We start from the raw sequence: 19,254 nt of genomic DNA, 5'->3' as shown, positions 1-19,254 counted from the left end.
TCATGCTTAACCAGCCACTGAGCGTTGGCTTGCCGCGACACCATGATCTCCAAACCGTCCTGCTCCAGCTGCACCGACATGAACACGGTGGAAGTCGAGTGTCTGGTTTCCAAAGGGATGAGGCATCATAACGGATACATATCAAGCAGGGGGGTCAAATTCACCTAAGATTGGTATTGAGGCATTGACAGCAGAGGTGCGCTGACTCATGAGTTAGTCAGTGTGCTGACTCATGCCGATGTGGGATCTCATCCTGCCTAATCCTGAAGAAAAACATTTTCTACCTTGAGCTCATGATAAGTCATAAAATCAGCACTCTGAGCTCTGATAAATCCTTTCCACAGTGAGTGGAAAGCAGTGGAGGTGGGGGGGAATGGGGGGGTGTTGAATATGCTTGTGTGATTGGATCTCTGCTGCCTCACTACCAGCTCAGACAGGTCTGGACTGGCTGCTCCCGCCACCTTTTAGTGGGCCCGTCGAGTCAAAACAGCTGACGACATCCCGCAGGAAGCCGCTGGGCCTTATTGCAAGACGAGACGTGGGTTAGGAAAATATTCTTTGATCCCACATTGAGGCCTTTTCCAAAAAGCTGTGCAAAACGAAAACATGGATGCATGCAAGGAAAAAACAAAAAACAAAAACAAAAATTGACTGAAGATATGAGGATAGAACGTGAGGTATATTAACACTTTAAGGGCCAGACTGAGTAGAAACATTAAGACGTTTCCATCCAGAGCTTTCCTGACCAATCATGAGGCAATGTCGCCATCTGGTGGTCACAGGCCATCACTGCACCCACAAGATCCAAGACGAAATATTTACAGATAAATGTATCATAATTCAACTTTATTGAAACACATTTAGATTTTTTTTTTTTTTTTAAACCGCACCACAAATAAAAGACAACAAGTGGTTTGAGCAGACCAGAGGAAAACAGCATCCAGCACACCAAGGCAGTAAAAATGTCTCTCTTTGTCCTTTATTCCACGATTCACTGCGGGAAAAGCAGCGTTCTGGTGACTTGTGTTGGTTCTAGGAGCAGCTGGCTCATTAAGTGCATGTAGTCAAGAGTTAAAAAAAAACCCAAAACAAAGAACAAAAAAAACACGTCCGGGCTTCAGATCTGCAGAAATGTCATCAGTTCACCCGAGTTCTGACGTCAAAGCTCGACGTGCGTCTCCGAATCCTGTGCGTCGCCTGATGGAGAAGGAAGGATGAACAGATAAGAATATACATGTACAATGTTGAGTAAATAGATACACATGCTAAGGTTTCTGTTTTTTTTAGTAAAGTAGTGAACTTCACGCTTTGACAAAAACAACTCGCATCTTCACACTTCGATACAAGTCAATAATAAAACGCATGAAAAAAAACTGAGCTAAATAGAGGTTTGTGTTGAGATTTAAAAGCTGTTGGCACTTCTGCATTATAATCTCCATGAATCACCCAAACACACTTCCGTCCTTTGCTTCAATTCTTACTGGATTGGAAATCGCAAAAAAAGTGCTTCCAAAAGATAAAATATCACTTTAATAACAAGAAATATGAAATAAAAGTGGTTTTTATCCCGACATAAACCCCAGCGTTTGAATTTGCCAAGTCAAAAATATTCCAATGGAGTTTCTATAGACTTGTAGGGGAAAGATACAAAGAAGTGATCCGACTCTGATCCTTACCCGTCTGTGGCTTTTCGAGACACTCGCCATCGAGTTCCTCGTAGCCGCTGGAGCACAGGCACGAATAGCTGCCTTTCGTGTTGACGCACTCCTGGTGCTCCTTCGTGCACGGCGACTCCGGCTGGGAACACTCATCGATGTCTGGAAGGCAGAAAACGTCCGTTACCCAAATTTCAGGAATTGTGATATGTAAATACTTCTTTCATCTTAGATCTATACTTTTGTTTTAGCTTTGTGATCTTTTCACCCACATAACAAGGAAAGACTATTTCCCTCAATGCGGAAGAGTGCGGTGCTGCTGAAATTCTCAACTTTTATGTAATTTAATCTCGCGTTTGTGAGAATATACGCACTTCCCATTCCCCACCACCAGATGGCAGTAATCTACCATCAACCAGGCGAAACTTTGCTCCTGAATCAGAAACGTTCATCAAGAGATGAACCCAAATATCAATAACAACGCGGTGCATCCTGCTTCTAACATAACCCAACTTGTCTTATTCCGACAGTCATTATGTTAATTAAAAACTTTAAAGCGTTCACAGAAAGCACACACACTGGTCTTAAGAGTTGTTTCCAACATACCTGTGCAGGTTCCGTCTGTGTTCTCGTACCCGTCGGCACAGGACTCGCACTTATCAGGACCAGCTTCAGAACAGCCGGAGCAAACTTTGTCACAGGCTTTAAATCACAAACACATGTGGAAATATATTAATATTTCAATTCAGAAAAGTGGGATTATTCTACCATTTGAAAGCCTAATTGTCTTGTATGTATATATATGCATCTCACATTTCCTGTGTTTTTAAATCCTAAAATACGATACATAAATAATATTACCCTGCTAAAAGGAATTGATTTTTGGACTCATTATGAATATTAGCAAGGACAGAACGTATGAACCCTTACCTTTGCAGGAGTACGACCCCTCCGTGTTCAAGCAATACTGATCTTCTTTACATGGAGACGAATCTTTGGTGCACTCGTCCACATCTGCAAGACACGAGACAGACTGAAGAACACCCACATCTTCTTGGAGAAGCAATCGGTTATTTTTATTGAATGTTTAATCATCCTAAATGATTCTACTTTGGGTTGTAACGGACAAATAATGCATGCGACCCCGTTGGTACAGCTTCATCCATAAAGTAATTATTCATCACACCTGTGTATTTATTTCACTTTAATTGAACTGTGGAAGGTGTAGATATTTTATTGTAGACTCCCTACTCCCTCCCTGGACTATGCAACATAACCCATCCATAGGACTCTTGTCGTTTGTTTATTTATGATTTCTTCCAAGTGCGTCTGCCCATCATTCTTTATTTTTCAATGCTGTAATTTGGGCCATGACCTCCCTTTTATCAGCCACAGTCTCTGTGAGGCTAAAGATACATTCCTTATCAAAAGAGATGTTTTTGTCACTTTCCATAAACAAACACAGAGCTTATAAGGTTATTTATGTAGTTTTGATAAATGTAGATTCATGACATTTGATGACTATAATTTGGAATTTTGCCATTTTACCTTTTTAGCTGACTTAAATTGATTCAGGAAGTTTTGCAAGCTTCACTTATGATTCCTCATGGACACTCATCCAGCAGCAGATTCTTTACCAACACAAGCCTCTTGGTCGTCCTCCTCCCAGCCGTCTTTGCACTCGTCGCAGTCCTGATTGGTCGCTCCAGTGCAAGTCTTGCAAGAGGAGTCGCACTCTGCAAGAGAAGGTGAAACTCAAATTAACAATCATTCAATTAAAATCCACCAGAAACCTTTATTCACAGCAAGTCTGACGAGGACGTTTCACCTTTGCACAAGGAGAAGGTGTCGTTCCTCACTTCGTTGAAGTGTCCGTCGCTGCAGTCCAGGCAGAACTCCCCTTTGTAACCTCTGTCGCAGCTGCATTTGCCGTTTCCACCTCGAGTCCCGTCGCCGTCACACACTCCGTTCCCATGACACGGCCTCTCGGAGCCCCCGAGGCAGGCTGGAAAAGAATGGACCAAGACGTCTCACCAGTATGAATACGAGTCCACCCAACAAGCTCTCATACACGCAACTGTTGAAAGTGCTCCAAGTGCGCTAAAGTTTCCTTACCGTTGCAGTCGGGTCCAAAAGTTCCCTTCGGACAACACACTTTGATGGTCTCAACGCAGAACCATTTATGCAGATCAGGATGTTTTGTTTTCCTGCAATGCAACAGGAAGCCAAACAGTAAAAACAGAATGTTTACCCAACTGGAACAACCTTTTTTTTTTTCTTCTTACGAACACTATCATGCCATCCAGAGTTGACTTCTTACAATTAGTGAAACTTACCGCTTGAACCACCAGGTTTCAAAGTGCTCTTCGTGTTCTTCCAACATCTGGTTGCATTCGAAGCTGCTGCTGTCGCACAGCCCCTCGACGATCTCCATCAGACGAATCTCACTGAGGGACGTACAGACAGATTGAAGCCAAACGCAAAGATTCGTCATCTCATTGCTCCTTTGAAGTAAATTAAAAGTCTTTCCTGTGTCACATTATGTTTACATTGAATACGGGTTCAAAACTGTTGTTAATTAAATGCCATAATATAAGAAGAGGAGATCACCTGACGGGACAAATGATCGGTGAATTTGACTCAATTCAACACAATGATTACATTAGAGTACTTGTATGATGATGATAATGGCTAGCATAGGTTTTTAAAGCCGTTTAAGCATTTCACAGTTTGTGCAAATCAGTGTTCCACTTCAGTATCAAGAGAGTATCAGACAAACAACTGAAAATATGAGTTGTGCCCTGTTTATGTAATTGCAGGTCATTACAGGCAGGAAAGTGACAAAGTAGAAAGAAGTACATAAAGTGTGCGATGAAGTGTGGCATGTTGAGGTTTTGTGGACTTATTTGTATACATGTTATCTGTAAAAGTGATAAGATTCATTGAGTCAAAGCAAACAAAGCAGTGATGATCAGGCCTGTGGCAGAGTGACCTGACATGTCTCACCTCGTCTCATATTTAGACAGTTTCCTCTCCTCCCAGGCTGTGTTTCCTCCTCCAAAGTTCTGTTTTGCTGTTCTGTCAAAGCCCTAAAAGAAACAAAACATAATTCCATTCATAAATATAAACAGGCAACACAAGGGGACATGAAAATAAACACAGGAGTGCTTTAAAAAGGCTTCCCGACCTTGTTGAAGTTCTCGATGATCTGCTTGCAGGTGGAGCAGGAGCTTTTTAAATCCTTTCTTGCATCGGAGGCTTGGAGAAGCAGCAGCAGAGCAAAAGAGAAGAAGAGCAGGTCTGAACCGGAGGACAGCATCTCAGCCGATTACACTGCGCTCATATCAAGACGCACTTCAGGGCAGCTTCCCGCTATTAAAGCTCGACAGAGAAGGGACACATCTAAACCAACCGTTCCTAACATGAAATCATTGACGGCGTTGTCTCGGCAAAGCTCAACCATTGAGTATTTACATGCCGGGTGTAGAGAAAAAAAAAAAAAAAAAGGACTGGTGTTCTAGTTTTCCGCGTCAGCCTCTTCATAGAATTGTGGCCTAAGCTGATTGGCTACATACCCTTGTCAATCATCTGAATAACCAATGAGGAGCCGCCAGCGCGGGACAAAAAAATCCAATCCACACGTGGAACCTTCAGGAAGGTTTGAAATTTTACTCAAATGAATATTTTTTGATATATAATACATAAATGTATTTGTATCTTTTATTTAATATTAAAAACGACCCACGAAGGTTTTGATTGCGTGAAAATGAGACAATATAAATGATATGAAAATGTGTCGGTGGTTCACTTCCGGAGTCAACCGGAAATGATTGTGACGCTGTGAGCTGTCATGGCTGAAAAGAAGACTACTTTGGGGCTTCCTCTGCTCTTTCTGCTCATTTCTGTGGCTCTCCTGCATTTACTGATCTGTCCCTTCACCAAAGTTGAAGAAAGCTTCAATTTACAAGCGACTCATGACATTTTGTATCACAGATTCGACTTTGACAAGGTGAGTTTGGACACATCCAAGTTTCATGTTGTTAAATCAAATCATTTCCAGTCAGAAACACATTAAAAAACACTATTTGGTCCCAAAACACTGTTCATTCCATAGCTTGTTTATCTTTGTGTTGGTTATAATACTTATGGTCTTTGCTAAAATAACTTGTTATAGCTGTATGATCACTTAACTTCCTAATTGTACAATGTGCTTAAATAGAGATATGGAGAGTACTAGATATGCTCTCCTTTTCTGTTGTTTTTCATTGTTAGTGTTTATAACCAATATACTACTATTTTTTATTTCTGTACGTTTGCAGCCAGGACATAAATTCACCTCCGTGGAACTGTAATATTTAAAGTTGGTTTCTTTAAAAATGTCCAGATTTGCAAAGAGAGTTTACAAATACATCTAGCAAGTGAAACTTCATCCATTGGCTTTGTAAAGCTGCAGAACCTACACACTGTTAGTTCTATATAACAATAGATACTGACACACAATCAGTTTATATTATATAAGTCATAGTATTTTGATCAATGCATTTTTTTGTATCAATGTTATGTGCAAAACTGATGATGTTTTGTTTTGTATGATTTTCTGCTAATTTAAAATTTAAATTCTCGAAATACGAGATCTCGGATACAAGCGGCTGAAATGAGCTTCCTCCGTAGGGTGGCTGGGCGTACCCTTAGAGATAGGGTGAGGAGCTCAGTCACCAGGGAGGAGCTCGGAGTAGAGCCGCTGCTCCTCCACATCGAGAGGAGCCAGCTGAGGTGGCTCGGGCATCTATTTCGGATGCCCCCCGGACGCCTCCCGAGGGAGGTGTTTCGGGCATGTCCCTCCGGTAGGAGGCCTCGGGGCAGACCCAGGACACGCTGGAGGGACTATGTCTCTCGGCTGGCCTGGGAACGCCTTGGGGTGCCACCGGAGGAGCTGGAGGAAGTGTCTGGGGCGAGGGAAGTCTGGGCAACTCTGCTCAGACTGCTGCCTCCGCGACCCGGCCCCGGATAAAGCGGTAGCCAATGGATGGATGGATGGATTAAAATTTAAATGTGAAATCCACAGATGTTTATTCTGCTGAGTGTATCAAAGTTTATATCAATGTTTCTCAAAAGTGTAAACCAAACCTATGTGAGAAATGGGAAAATCATGAAACTATTATATTGTGGGTCAAGAAGAAAAGGAGATGTCTAGCATGAGTTATCGATACTGCACGGAAGAATACTACCACAACATTTAGATTTTTTTTTTTTTTTACAATGCCAACTTCAGTGAAATCGTACGTGATGTCAGTCTGTTTTGGATTTAGTGAGATTTGAAACATTTGAAAATTGTTTAAATAAATCAGACACAAGAAACTAAGATGCTGCTTTTGACTTATTTTTTAACCGTCAAACATAACGTGTGATTGTTAAAAAGCATTCCCATTGTTCTCCCGTCTCTCCAGTATGACCATCATGAATTCCCCGGCGTGGTGCCGCGCTCTTTTCTTGGCCCATTGTTTGTCTCTGCCATTTCCTCGCCTGTCATTTTTCTCTCCTCCTTGTTGGATGCGCCAAAATTCTACTCACAGCTTATAGGTAAATACACTCAGACATTAACATGTGTTTTAACTCCCCCCCCCCAAAACAACTGATATTTCACATCGACTGTGCTTCATCGATTGTAAACATTGCAGTTCGGGCTTCGCTGGGACTGAGTGTGGTTGGTGCACTGTGGCACATGCAGCGGGAGGTGAGGAGGCAGTTTGGCTCGACTGTCGCCAGCCTCTTCTGTCTGACGTGTGCGTCTCAGTTTCACCTGATGTTCTACAGCACGAGGACGCTGCCGAATGTGTTCGCACTGCCAATCGGTGAGATTTGCTAAAGTTGTGAGTAATATACAAACTTTGTAAACTGTTTAAAAAAAAAAAAAAATGTTTTAGTAATGATTTCGAAAATTGTTGTCACAGTTCTTGTTGCGTTCACGTCTTGGATGGCTCAGAAATCTGGACGGTTCGTCGGCCTCTCTGCGTTGGTCATCATTGTGTTCCGGTCAGAGCTCTGCATCTTCTTGGGCCTCATGTTACTCGTATCTCTGCTGCGCCGGAAACTGGGGCTGCTTCAGCTGCTTTATTATGCTGTTCCTGCAGGAATCATGTCACTGGGTTAGTATTAAACGAGTTTTATGGTTATTAAAAAAAGGTTCTGTGACGATTAAAGTCTTGATGTTGTTTTTTTGTTTTTTTTTATCTGCTGCAGCTTTGACGGTGGCTGTGGACAGCTTCTTTTGGAGGAGACTCCTGTGGCCTGAAGGGCAGGTTTTGTGGTACAACACTATTCTCAACAAAAGCTCCAACTGGGGAATATCCTTTCCAAGTGAACCATCACCCCGTTTTGTCGAGCATCACTGAACTATTCAGACTCCATGTCGCAGGTCTCCTTGACTCCCCCTCGCCAGTAAACCTCGCCATTTCTCTGGTACTTTTACTCGGCTGTCCCTCGCGCGCTGGGCTGCACGCTGCTCTTCGTGCCCCTCGGGCTCCTCGACAGGCGGATGAGGCTGCTGCTGCTGCCCACCGTGGGCTTCATTCTCATCTACTCGCTGCTGCCCCACAAGGAGTTGCGTTTCATTATATACACGTTCCCCGTGCTCAGCTTGGTGGCTGCACGTGGCTGCTCTTTCATGTAAGTTGCAATAATCAAATCCCCGAAAGGTTCAGGATTTGTTGATTAATGCTCACCTTTTTTTCCTTGTTTGGTCCAGTTTATGCAACTACCAGAAATCCTGGATGTATAAACTTGGCTCTGCGGTCGTGGTTGGCCAGCTGCTGACCAACGCAGCATACACCAGTATTTGTCTCCATGTTTCTCACCATAACTACCCTGGAGGCAGAGCGATGCAGGAGCTGCACAGGCTACTGCCTCCCTCAGCAGGTTAGAATTCATTTCACTTTCTTTGCATACCCCAGAGAGGAAATAACTTAATCAGGAAGATATTTACTGGTTGATGTTCTAAATCTGAGGGGTTTTTTTTGTCGTGAAATGTTAAATTTGTCAACTCTCAGGATCTCTCATTTAATTCTCTAACAACCCGAGCTGCTCAGGCATCACTCCTATAACTGGCATCTCCTTTCCCCCCTTATCTTAGATGTCTTTGTACACGTCGACACCTACACTGCTGAAACGGGAGTATCTCGCTTCTTGGAACAAAACAAAAACTGGAGGTTTGTGGCTTTTCCCTTTTCTTTACTTTTATTTGATCCAATCCACGATGATAGTTCAGGTTTGTCAATTGAGTTTCATATTTACAGGTATGACAAACGAGAGGACCTGAGCCCTACTAATCCTGAAATGAAAGCGTACTCCCACCTATTGATGGAGGCGAACACCACCAGGATACAGCAGCTCCGTGACTCCCATCAGCCTTTGGCCTACATCGAGGGCTACAGCAGTATCGCCTTTGACTTTTTTCACTTCCCACCAATCGGTGTGCATTTGGACAAAAAAGCCGTGCTGATGAGAAAAACCCGGAGACCAAAAATCTGACTTTCAACAAGATGGATGGATTTTGTGAGTGACTTGAGGACTACACTGCTGTGTATGTGTTATAATGAAGAATTTCTCAGAAGTAGGACATTCCATTAAAATTCGAGCTGCTGGGAAGATCGTGAGGTTTACATGAGAAAACGATTGTTATACACGAGAAGCTGGATTTTCAAATATATATCCAGCAAATTGTATTGTGACTTGTATATTTTGTAGATAGAGTTCTCAGACAAATAAAGCTGGCTGAGATTTGAATAGGTTCTGGATTTCAGTGCTATAACAAACTATTTTGTAAAACCTTAAGTCAGTTTTTTTATTTTTTTATTCTGCATTTTTGGAGCAAGTTTGTGCAAGACAATATGCAACTCAAAAGAAATCCCAGGAGATATAAGGAAAACCCTTTATTTACAAATGACCACAAAAATTTGCATGTTTCCAGTCTCAATGCTAAAACATTTATCAAATTAGGTTCAGAAGTCATTCGATATAAAAATGTACAGTACATTATTTTACTCGATAATAAACCCATAATTTAAGCCCCTGGACATAAAACTTAAAATTGTGCTTAAAAGACAAATTGAGTATTCCAAACAAACCCCATTTACTCCGAAAATACAGCAATATTATACATGATCTCATTAAAAACATTTCAGCAAGTTAAAAAAAAAATCTATATCTATATGACAGTACCATGAGCCACAAATTCACAATGAAAATTAAATAACATTAACTTAAAATGGTTTTCAGTCACAGCATTTATTTTTGGGCCATGTTTCCATTCTGAAAAAAAAAAAAAAAAACAACTCTTAGCTTTAATCTAAAATAATCATCAAACAAGAAAAACATCCTGATGTGATCTGCGCAATTTTAACAATATGTACAGCGTTTTGACCTGAAGTAGTTTTGGATAAGGCACAAGGAGAGAGTAGACAGGAAACGGAAAAGAAAGAAAAAAACCCAACAAAAAACACATTGATTTACAAGCAAACACATTATCACCAACCCCTACAGCTAGAAAAACCCTCCCTCCCTGATACACTTCTTACTGAGACTTTCCATCACAACAGCTTCAAAGTGTTTTAACAGTAGTACACAGAATACAATAAAAAGTCGATCTGGCCTTTGCATTGAGAATCGATCAGTGTATAAATTGATATTTTACATTTTGCCCGACAGACACACACACACGCCACACTCCCCCTTTCACAGCTATGCAACTTGGTCCTTTATTAAGGGTTTTCAAGTTAACGCTCCGCTTAGTATGATCAGTACTGAAAATAAATCAGAGGGAGGTTGACCTTGAGGAACAGCAGACCCTCCATGTTGTCCAGCAAAGGCCTGGGCTGATTTAGGGCACAGTTAACGCTCGCTGTGCTGAACAGTGTCTCTGCTGGGATGATGCTCGGTGGGCAACCTACATAACGGGCAGCTACTTTGGCAAGGTCGGGCCACAGGAACTTTTTCAGGTTCCAATAGTCGAGGGGGTCACAGCTTTGATCAAGAATGTCTTCCTCAAGGTACTCCAGCACTGTCAGCTCTGAGGACTTTGGCTTCTCATCGGGTTTCATCTTTTGCCTGATGTCAGCCATCAAGGACCAGAGGTTGTCCTTGTTAGAAGTGTCGGGAGAGTCGGAGACCTCGCTGCAGCCGTTGGGCAGCAGGGGAAGTGCCGTATCTGAGGTAGAAGAGGACAAGTCCAGCTCTTGGATCAGATCTAGTTTACATCGCTCTGCTTCTTCCTCTGTGAACAGTGAAGTTTTGTATCGTGGGTCCAGCATGGTCGCCCAGGTGTATCGCTGGTCGTGTAGGGTTGCCGACATTCTGCTCACCATGGCTTCCTTCAGTGACTTGAGCATGGTGTCGATGCCCACAGTCTCATCGAAGAGCAGGTCTATTTTGCGATTGAGGATGTGGATGAGTGGGATCACTTGTCCCAGAGTGGCAGTGCGGGTGCTCATCTCCCTGCAGGCGACTTCAAAAGGTTTCAGTGCATTGCAGACGGACAGCATCACCTCCCACTGGTCGCAGCTGATCATTTCCCTGAAATTGCACTCTATCGACATCTCGTCGATGGCATTCTTCTGCTCAACCAGCCGCTCCAGCATGAAGAAGGAGGTCCTCCACTTAGAGGGGATGTCCTGGATCAGCTGGTTCTCCGGCAACTGGTGGACCCTCTGAAGCTCGGCTAGCTTCTCCTTGGCCTTTGCTGAGCGTTGCACACGTTCGCAGATCTTCCGTGCAATACTCAGAAGGTTTTGAACCATTCTCTGACTTTTTATGGCTTCGCTAACAATGAGGTCTATTGTGTGTCCAAAACACTGCATGGTGACGTGGCCATGGTCCTCCAGGGTGTTTCGAATGGTGTTGTTGTCCGTGACTGTGAACCCCTTTTTCAGCCCTGATGAGGTGACCCAAGAATCCCACAGATACTCCAGCTGCTTTGGAATATCTTGCATATCCTGATCACAGTCTATTTGCGAGACACTTAGGAGAGCGGAACAGTGAAAATCTTGACCTTGAGGTCTGACACTTGACTCATATGTTGCCCAGTGGGCCGTGAGGGTCAGATATTCCCTGGTCTGGCTACTGACCCAAATACTTGTCGTGAAGTGAACTACACCACCTTCGGCCTCTTTTAGGTGTGTCAGCACAACTTCTTTCACCCTTTCGTACATATCTGGTATGGCAGTGCTGGTAAAGTAAGAACAAGGTGGTAGAGAATACTGAGGCTGGAGGAACTCTAACAGCCTGTTCAGGCCAGCATTCTCCACCATGGCTGATGGCTGAAGATCCAGTGCGAGCATTTCTGCGATAAGTTTGGTGATTTTTTTGGCAACCGGGTGGCTTTCGTCAAATCTCTCAGGAGCCTGTTCCGCCTCATAAACAGACGTGTCCGTGTTCTCCTCTTTAACATGGATTTCAGCAGACGGCACATCACCTGAGATTGGATTGTTGGGTTCAAGAACATGTCCGTGAAACCTCTGCATGTGCCTGAACAGGCAGCTCGTGCCGAGGTTTGTAGTCTTTTTGCCTCTGCTAATTGTGCGGCTACAGTGCAAACAAACCACCTTGGTAGGATCAGCAGGTGAAATGGAGAAATGGTTCCACAGTTTTGACGTCTTTTTACTGAAAACAGGCATGGTTTGTGGCTTCTTCTCTGTGATGGGGCTTTCAGTTTCTTTGGTTGAAACTGTGTCTGTTGTTGTCAGACTTGTGTCGAGAAGTGGGGAGGATTCTTTATCGTCTGTGCTTTTTTGGTTCTTAAGAACGTCTGGGTGACGCCTCATGAGATGCCTCATCAGGCAGCTTGTACCAAAGTCGCCTCGCTTCCCCCGACTTATGACACATGGACAGTATCGGCACAGTGCTTTTATCTGGTCGACTGGTGACACCATGAAGTGGTGCCACACCTCGGATTTCACCCGTTTCATGATCATCTTGTTTTGCTGGAAAACTAAATGATCTTGATTTGGGCTGGGGCCTTCCGAGAGGTCGTATGGTGAGGAATCCATAGGTGTGTCCTCCCCCAGGGGTTTGAAGGACAGGTTAAGCGAAGACTCTGGCCCTGCGAGATTCATCATGTCAATGGGCTCAGTTTTAATATCCATGGCTTCCTCTAAGCTTTGGGGTAGTTCATCTGATATGGTTTCTGGTGAGGATGGAAGAAGGGGCGATTCCTTTTTGATTTCCAGTGGATCTTGTAGTTGTGTGCGGGACAACAATGAAGGTGGGTTTGTGTAGGGAGGGGGAATGTGATTGCCCTGTCCATTCTCCTCTATCACCACCTCCTTGTGGGCCCTCCACATATGACGAATAAGACAGCTCGTCCCCAAATCTTTGCCATTTTTGCCCCGACTGAACTCATTCATGCAATGGATGCATACTGCTTTGGAATTGTCAGCAGGGGACAGGTAGAAATGTTTCCATACAGCTGACCTGCGACGGGAACTGGAGCTTTTTGGAGTCCCCGGAAGGCGCTCAGCCGCCCCGTCTGACATGTCTTCGATGCTATTTTCATTGGAATGTGGGGAAGAGAGTATGCCGGAGAGGGAGAGAGCGTCAGCATTGGCGTATGGTTCCAGTTTTGGTTCGACTTTGGGTAACACTTCTTTGGATGGCGGGTCTGAATTCTCAGCTGAGGAGGTGGACGGTGAAGTGTTCTTTGAGGCAGAAGTAATAATGCTATTTGACAAGTCTCCATTTTTTGGTGAGCTTGGGGAGGGAGGTATCAAAGATGAGGCAAGGGAGCTCGTCAGATTATTTGAAGACGCGTCCGCTCCGTCTTGCAAAAGCACAGTGGGGTGAGCCCTTCGTACATGCCTCATCAAACAACTTGTACTGAGGTCTTTTTCGTTCTTACCCCGACTGAACTCTTTCATGCAGTATAAACAGATTGCTTTGGTACTGTCTCGTGGCGATATGCAGAAATGGTTCCATGCAGGAGATTTTTTCCTTGGGTTGGTTTGACTCCTCATCGATGACAAAAGGCTCTGAGTGACGGCGTCCATGGCAACATCATAAAGGGTGCTTGTGTATCCACTTAGTAAATTACTATAGTCGTCGCCATCTCTAGTTACAAAAGGGCCGATTGAGCTGCCAAACGCTAGCCTTTCATCATCCTGCGTTTCCTCCTCCATTCCATTGGCGTCACCAGTCTCCTCTTCTATATGCTCATTAAGTTCACTGCCATTTTCATATTTCAGAATCTCTGCATTTGTCACTGTGTCAGTGTTGAGACATTTGTCCGAAAGAGAAGGAGACGCTGGATCAGTCTTACTCGCTCCATCAGTTTCCAACTCTGTGTCGCCCTGAGAAGATAAGTGGAAACAAGCTGGGAAGTCTTTATCCAGTGTTAGTGAGGAACAGCCAGGTGATTTTGCATCTGCAGTGTCGTGAGGATTAATGCTGTAGGACTTGAACACGTAGCCGTCCTGCCCCTCGATTTTAAGGCAGGTCCCTTTTGCCTCTCTTTTTTTACTCTCCATGGAGCCGTCGGCTTCACCCACAACATCCTCCAGCATGTGGGGAATTTCTTCTTCTCCATCCATTGCAGCAGCCCAAAGGTTTCTGTAGAATAGTCAGGTCTGCGTTGTCAAACGTGATCACTTTTTTCAGGTGTAGTCATCGATGCAGCAGCTCTCAAGCGGGCGTTGTGATGTGTGTGATGCTGTTGCCGCCACAGAGTGCCTGCTCGTCCCGCTCCATTTATGACTGAAGCAGTTTTTCTTCTTTGCACGCAATCTGGAGAGGAGAAGGAGAGATCAGATAAGCATAATCTGGGGGGAAAAAACATGCTAATGATCTACTATAACTTAAAAATCTTTTAGATCTTTGCTTTCATTATTCACTATCTGAAACTGATTTGTGTTAGGAATCAGATCAGTTCCTACACGCTGGAAAGACTCATTAAACTGACCTGTCACCAAGATCAAGCCACATATTTCTTTGTAAAAGCAGATTTTAGTGATAACTCAGGACATTTTATGAAGGCATAAGCAATTTGTGAAAGCAGCTTGAGTCAGGGATTTTTTACAGGCTTTTGTAGAACTCGTGTTGACCGATTGCTCCGTAGGCAACACTTGTGGATTCTGAGGTGAACATTAACCTTTCACAGGACAATTATTAAAATGTAAACCCCTTACCATTTAAAAAAGAAAAACTTTTAAATAACACCATTTACAAGCCAAGTATACACACTAAAGGAACTTGTGCCAATGTGTCAAAATTGTAAGAAAGTGACAAAATAAATTAAATAGATGCATAAATACGACGTAATTGTCGCTCATCTGCAAAAAAATGCGTTATCCAGCACTAAATTGACCAAAATTAGACACAATTTATGATTTATTATCCCAAAAACTTCAACCTTGAATTTTTGAATGACCAGATTCCTTAAAAAAAATGTAAATAAAATAAACTTATTTACAGGCAATGGAGCACCAAGCCTGTAGAGGCAGCAGGGCCGGGAGAGACCCAAGTGGAATGCAAGGAATTATTATTACTTTCCTTTCTTCTGGTATTGCACTGCTGCATTTTTACTGGCTTAAACCTGTTCAAACCTTGTATGGTCGGTGTGCATGTTTCCAGCAAAATGGCTCCATAGCACCCCCTATGTTTTGGCATTTGTTAGATATAAAATGGCCAACACGTTTAGCGCAAGTCCAAGAAGTTTGGTAGACAGATGCAGCCCGGCAAGTTGCACAAAAATATCAGCTACACCCCTCGTCTAAACCCAACAGGAAGTCCACCATTACGCATTATGCGTGAAATGGAATCCTCTGAAACTGTAATCTCAAAGGTGGATGCCATGGCGCTCCAATGATAATCTGATCGTTTGCCATGAAACAGGAAGTGATGTGTAACTCTACTCTACATGCTGCGATCTGCCTGAAACTTCACGAGTGTCATCACAGTGCTGCTCTGAACACACCCATATACTAATGTCCAGTTATAGACATAGCACCACCTATTGGTATGAGGAAGTTCAAGGAATGATATTTTCACTCTATTATTCCAAACCTTGTGATAGCTTGTGAAATGATTGGTAAGAGATATGAAGGGCATCAGGACACATAAAAATGGTTCAGAATACCAGAGGATTTCATCTCAACAGTAATGAACTATCCGGGGTGGATATCATTCAGATAAGCTGACACATTACACATAATCCAGCAGGGAACCTCTCTGTTTGAGTTCATGCGAAACCTTCCTGATCAGCAGGTTTGTAAACATTACTGTGGAACTTTAACCGCACTGCAAATTCAATCATCTTATTTTCATATCTTAAAATTATGCAGAAATGCACTCTGCTGCACGTTTTGATATTAGACATCTCAGCTCAAATTGTACACATGGGTCATCTTTTTTCTTCTTCTTCCCTTTGTGACCATTTTATACACAAATCTCTCAACTGTGCAGATGTGACAACAAGGACGTAGCACCTGCTGACACTGAAGTGACAAGGTTAGTGTTTTTTAACCGAGAAACACTTTGCCTGCAATCTAACCAATTTGAACGATTATCAAAATGTGCAGCTTTTTCTTTAAAATACATTCTTGCTATGTTGTAACTTTTTTATCTTTTAGAACTTTTTAAAGTTGTTCAATTTATCTAAATTTTTCTTCACATGTAAACAGATGTGATTTTTAAAAATTCTTCACCAATTTAAACAGTCAACTTTTTACAAAAAAAAAATATATTTTTTAAACTTTTAAAAATGGCTAAACCATCTAATTATTTTTAGTATTGAGGTAGATGGCAAAAGCCTTCAACTTGCCTGTAAACTCCTACAACTAAGAACCAGTACAGGTTCCATACTTTCAGCTAGAGAATTATTACAATTTCTTAAGCACCAATACAATTCTAAAACGGATCATTTGGCAAATTCTTGGACAATTCTTTCATTTACATACTTTTATCTGAGAATTAATTTTTCTTAAACTGATTTGGGACAGGTTTTACAACAGTTAAGCTATTCCTGAAACAGCTTCAGCAGTCAGGGGTCGAGGGCTTGTCCAGGCACCCAGAGGTTGACCTGTAGGCTGCAGGCAGGGAACGTCGTCTTACAAGCTCCTGTTACAAACTTTCAACGCTACTCAACGAAAACTATGCAGTCTACAACTGTGAGGCTGGCTGTTCTCACATATATATTATTGGAGTTGCCACAATATTAGAGACGCCTCTCAAACAATACATTGCAACTCAATGAAAAACTACAACCTCATTAACTACAATAAAGCATCCCTCAAAGAAAACACTTCCTTGAATTTAATGTAGGGCCATTTATTTAATGGTAGCGCATAATGTCAAAATGTACCGAATGAAGTTGTCGGTCACTTTGATTAAAGTTCAAAACATTAGAGGAGCTATTATCACTGATGATTATATAACCCGTAGATAAATTGCATTTGAGACTATAATAATTTAAGTATACGTCTAAAGTTCAACTGCTTATTAAACTGTCACAATAAAGACTAACAGGTTTCTCAAAAAAAAAAAGTCATAGCATTAATTCCTTTGTTTAAGTTGAGTTTGAGCAGAGGGACATCTTAAAGCGTGCACTGGCTCGGAGAAATGACAAAACCATGCATCCACATTGTCACGTGAGGCTCCAAATGTAAATCTAACATGAAACCGCATAAAAGGGAAAAAAACTGTTGTAAATGATGTTGAATCACATAAAATTCTGAGTTTTGTTTTCTTTGATATACAGCAACACCTTTATATGTAATTATAAAGATCACAGCTCATGTTTACATTACCATTTGTTTACAGACACAATGTCACTCACTGCATATTTAAAGCGTGTTAGCTTTGCACAAACAATAATCCATCAACCAGTGAAAGGGGTGTGTAAAAATTAATCTGCTCGTCCTGGCTGCAGATCCACTTCAGCCTGAGGGATTGTTTTGCACTCAATGTTAGGTCTGTGTATCGTTATCTCTTTGAACATCAGCATGGACCACTCTAGTACACAATATGTACATTTTAAAAAAGCATGCCTTTTTTTTTTTAATGTGTGATTAAGCAAAGCACAGCCGCTTTTAATATCATTACTCAGATGAGCACTCATGCAAACAAGACTGGCAAAGGTTCATTGTTGATAAATTGAAGAAAGGTGTACGATAAAAGGTTTCCAATGATTAAGATATATCTCCTAAAACAAATCGAGAATCCACGATCTGTGTCCAAATGTATTCTGAGTGAGCAGCCGCAGCCTGTTTTCCGGGTTTGACTGAAGTCAGGAAGATGCGAGAGGGCAGCAGAAAATAGCCAACGCTGACTGGCTTTCATTCTAATCCAACAACTTTTAAATGGCCACATTCATGCCGGCTTTCGACTCATTTGGGGTTTTAAAAGAATAGCCGAAGCAGATCATGGCACATGTGTGACTTCAGTCATTGGTTATAATCAGACTTTACTCGCACTCAACGGTTCATTATCAGTAAACACCACGGTGGCTATCCTGGGTGCTAACTGGGTTAGCCACAAGGCTAATAAACACACACAAAAACAAAAAAACACGCCTGATTCGTAGCGCACACATCCCCTGTAGTACAACTTCTACAACTAATCAATTACCGTCACAGCAGCCCGGGTGGCTGCATTTTAGCCCCATTTCGGACAGCAGAGCGGCCGCTAGCTGGTTAGCTGCCAGCTAGGCCACACTCGGGACGGAGCGGCTAACCTGGCGAGGCAGAACCAGCCGTGGCGACACGAACCACACGGATCCGAATCCGAGCGGCTCGCCACGGCGTCCCGGCCGCAATCAAGCCCCCTTTCTCACACACACATCGGCCCGGATTACTTACTCTTGTGGTATCGCAGCCTGATGGCTCGGTTTCGGCTCCTAAACAGTTAAATCTGACACATTTGATTGATCCGGAGGGGGGTTCACTTTGTTGCTTTTGTCTGCTGGTTTGCTCGCAGTTCGGCCGGAGCAGCTCCACACAGCGTCGGACGGAAGGAACATGTTTTAATGATGTCACCGGGCTCTGGGGGGGCTCGGCATGGAGAGTGGGGCGATATGGTAACGGATTGCGTTACACAACATCAGGGTTTATAATTTTTTTTTTTCATTTTTCATCAATTAAAAATCATCTATCATCTATCGTATAAACGAGAAAGCAAATTAAGTTTTCAAGTAACTTACTTGTAATATAACGATTGTAACGGAAAAAAGGTACGTTACCTTTTATTCAAACTAATTCATGTGCAACACACGTGGTAAGTAAATAAAAAGATAATATTTATAATGGGCGTTGCGTTCAGGGCTCGAAAGCAGACTTGACAGTTTGTGTTGCATTTGGGGTCCTACAGCAGAAGCCTGAATTTAAAAGTATTACTTGCAAAAAGTGATGCTTTTCCAATAAAATAGGAAGCACAGACTCGCTCCATAGAGTACTCGCCAATTGACACTCTGGCCCATCTAGTTAAATCGTGTGGTTAAAAAAAAATAAAAAAAATAGAAAGTTGAAAATATTACTTACGATAGCACAGCATGCATTTATACAAATTGATGCGTTCACGGTCCGGAGCAACAGTATGAATATTTTGGAAGTAAAAAAAACAA

At 42.6% G+C, this 19,254-nt stretch overlaps 3 protein-coding genes across 3 annotated transcripts; 1 reads left to right on the top strand and 2 right to left on the bottom strand.

Annotated features, from left to right (window-relative positions):
* Positions 1-928: 928 nt before the first annotated feature.
* Positions 929-5,078, bottom strand: creld2 (cysteine-rich with EGF-like domains 2). The gene is made up of 10 exons (XM_080518469.1): positions 4,843-5,078; positions 4,662-4,744; positions 3,992-4,102; positions 3,771-3,862; positions 3,484-3,660; positions 3,293-3,391; positions 2,586-2,669; positions 2,262-2,357; positions 1,677-1,817; positions 929-1,197 (listed from the first exon to the last, which is right to left on the bottom strand). The coding sequence occupies exons 1-10, from the start codon at positions 4,972-4,974 to the stop codon at positions 1,160-1,162; spliced, it is 1,053 nt and encodes a 350-aa protein (XP_080374595.1). The 5' UTR covers positions 4,975-5,078; the 3' UTR covers positions 929-1,159.
* A 427-nt stretch (positions 5,079-5,505) lies between these two features.
* alg12 (ALG12 alpha-1,6-mannosyltransferase) lies at positions 5,506-9,301 on the top strand (the record flags this gene model as incomplete). Its single annotated transcript, XM_080518000.1, is given in 10 exon segments — positions 5,506-5,664; positions 7,103-7,235; positions 7,334-7,507; positions 7,607-7,801; positions 7,896-8,012; positions 8,095-8,096; positions 8,098-8,321; positions 8,401-8,570; positions 8,785-8,860; positions 8,948-9,301. Coding segments are annotated over 10 exon segments (1,485 nt in total). The 3' UTR covers positions 9,183-9,301.
* Positions 9,302-9,606: 305 nt separating this feature from the next.
* zbed4 (zinc finger, BED-type containing 4) lies at positions 9,607-18,626 on the bottom strand. Its single transcript, XM_080517999.1, has 2 exons — positions 18,494-18,626; positions 9,607-14,423 (listed from the first exon to the last, which is right to left on the bottom strand). The coding sequence occupies exon 2, from the start codon at positions 14,228-14,230 to the stop codon at positions 10,448-10,450; it is 3,783 nt and encodes a 1,260-aa protein (XP_080374125.1). The 5' UTR covers positions 14,231-14,423; positions 18,494-18,626; the 3' UTR covers positions 9,607-10,447.
* Positions 18,627-19,254: the final 628 nt, after the last annotated feature.

The sequence above is a fragment of the Blennius ocellaris genome (assembly GCF_963422515.1).
Source record: "Blennius ocellaris genome assembly, chromosome: 22".
NCBI lineage: Eukaryota > Metazoa > Chordata > Actinopteri > Blenniiformes > Blenniidae > Blennius > Blennius ocellaris.
The sequence above is the reverse complement of the archived record's forward strand: the minus strand, read 5'-3'. Positions and strand labels throughout refer to the sequence as shown.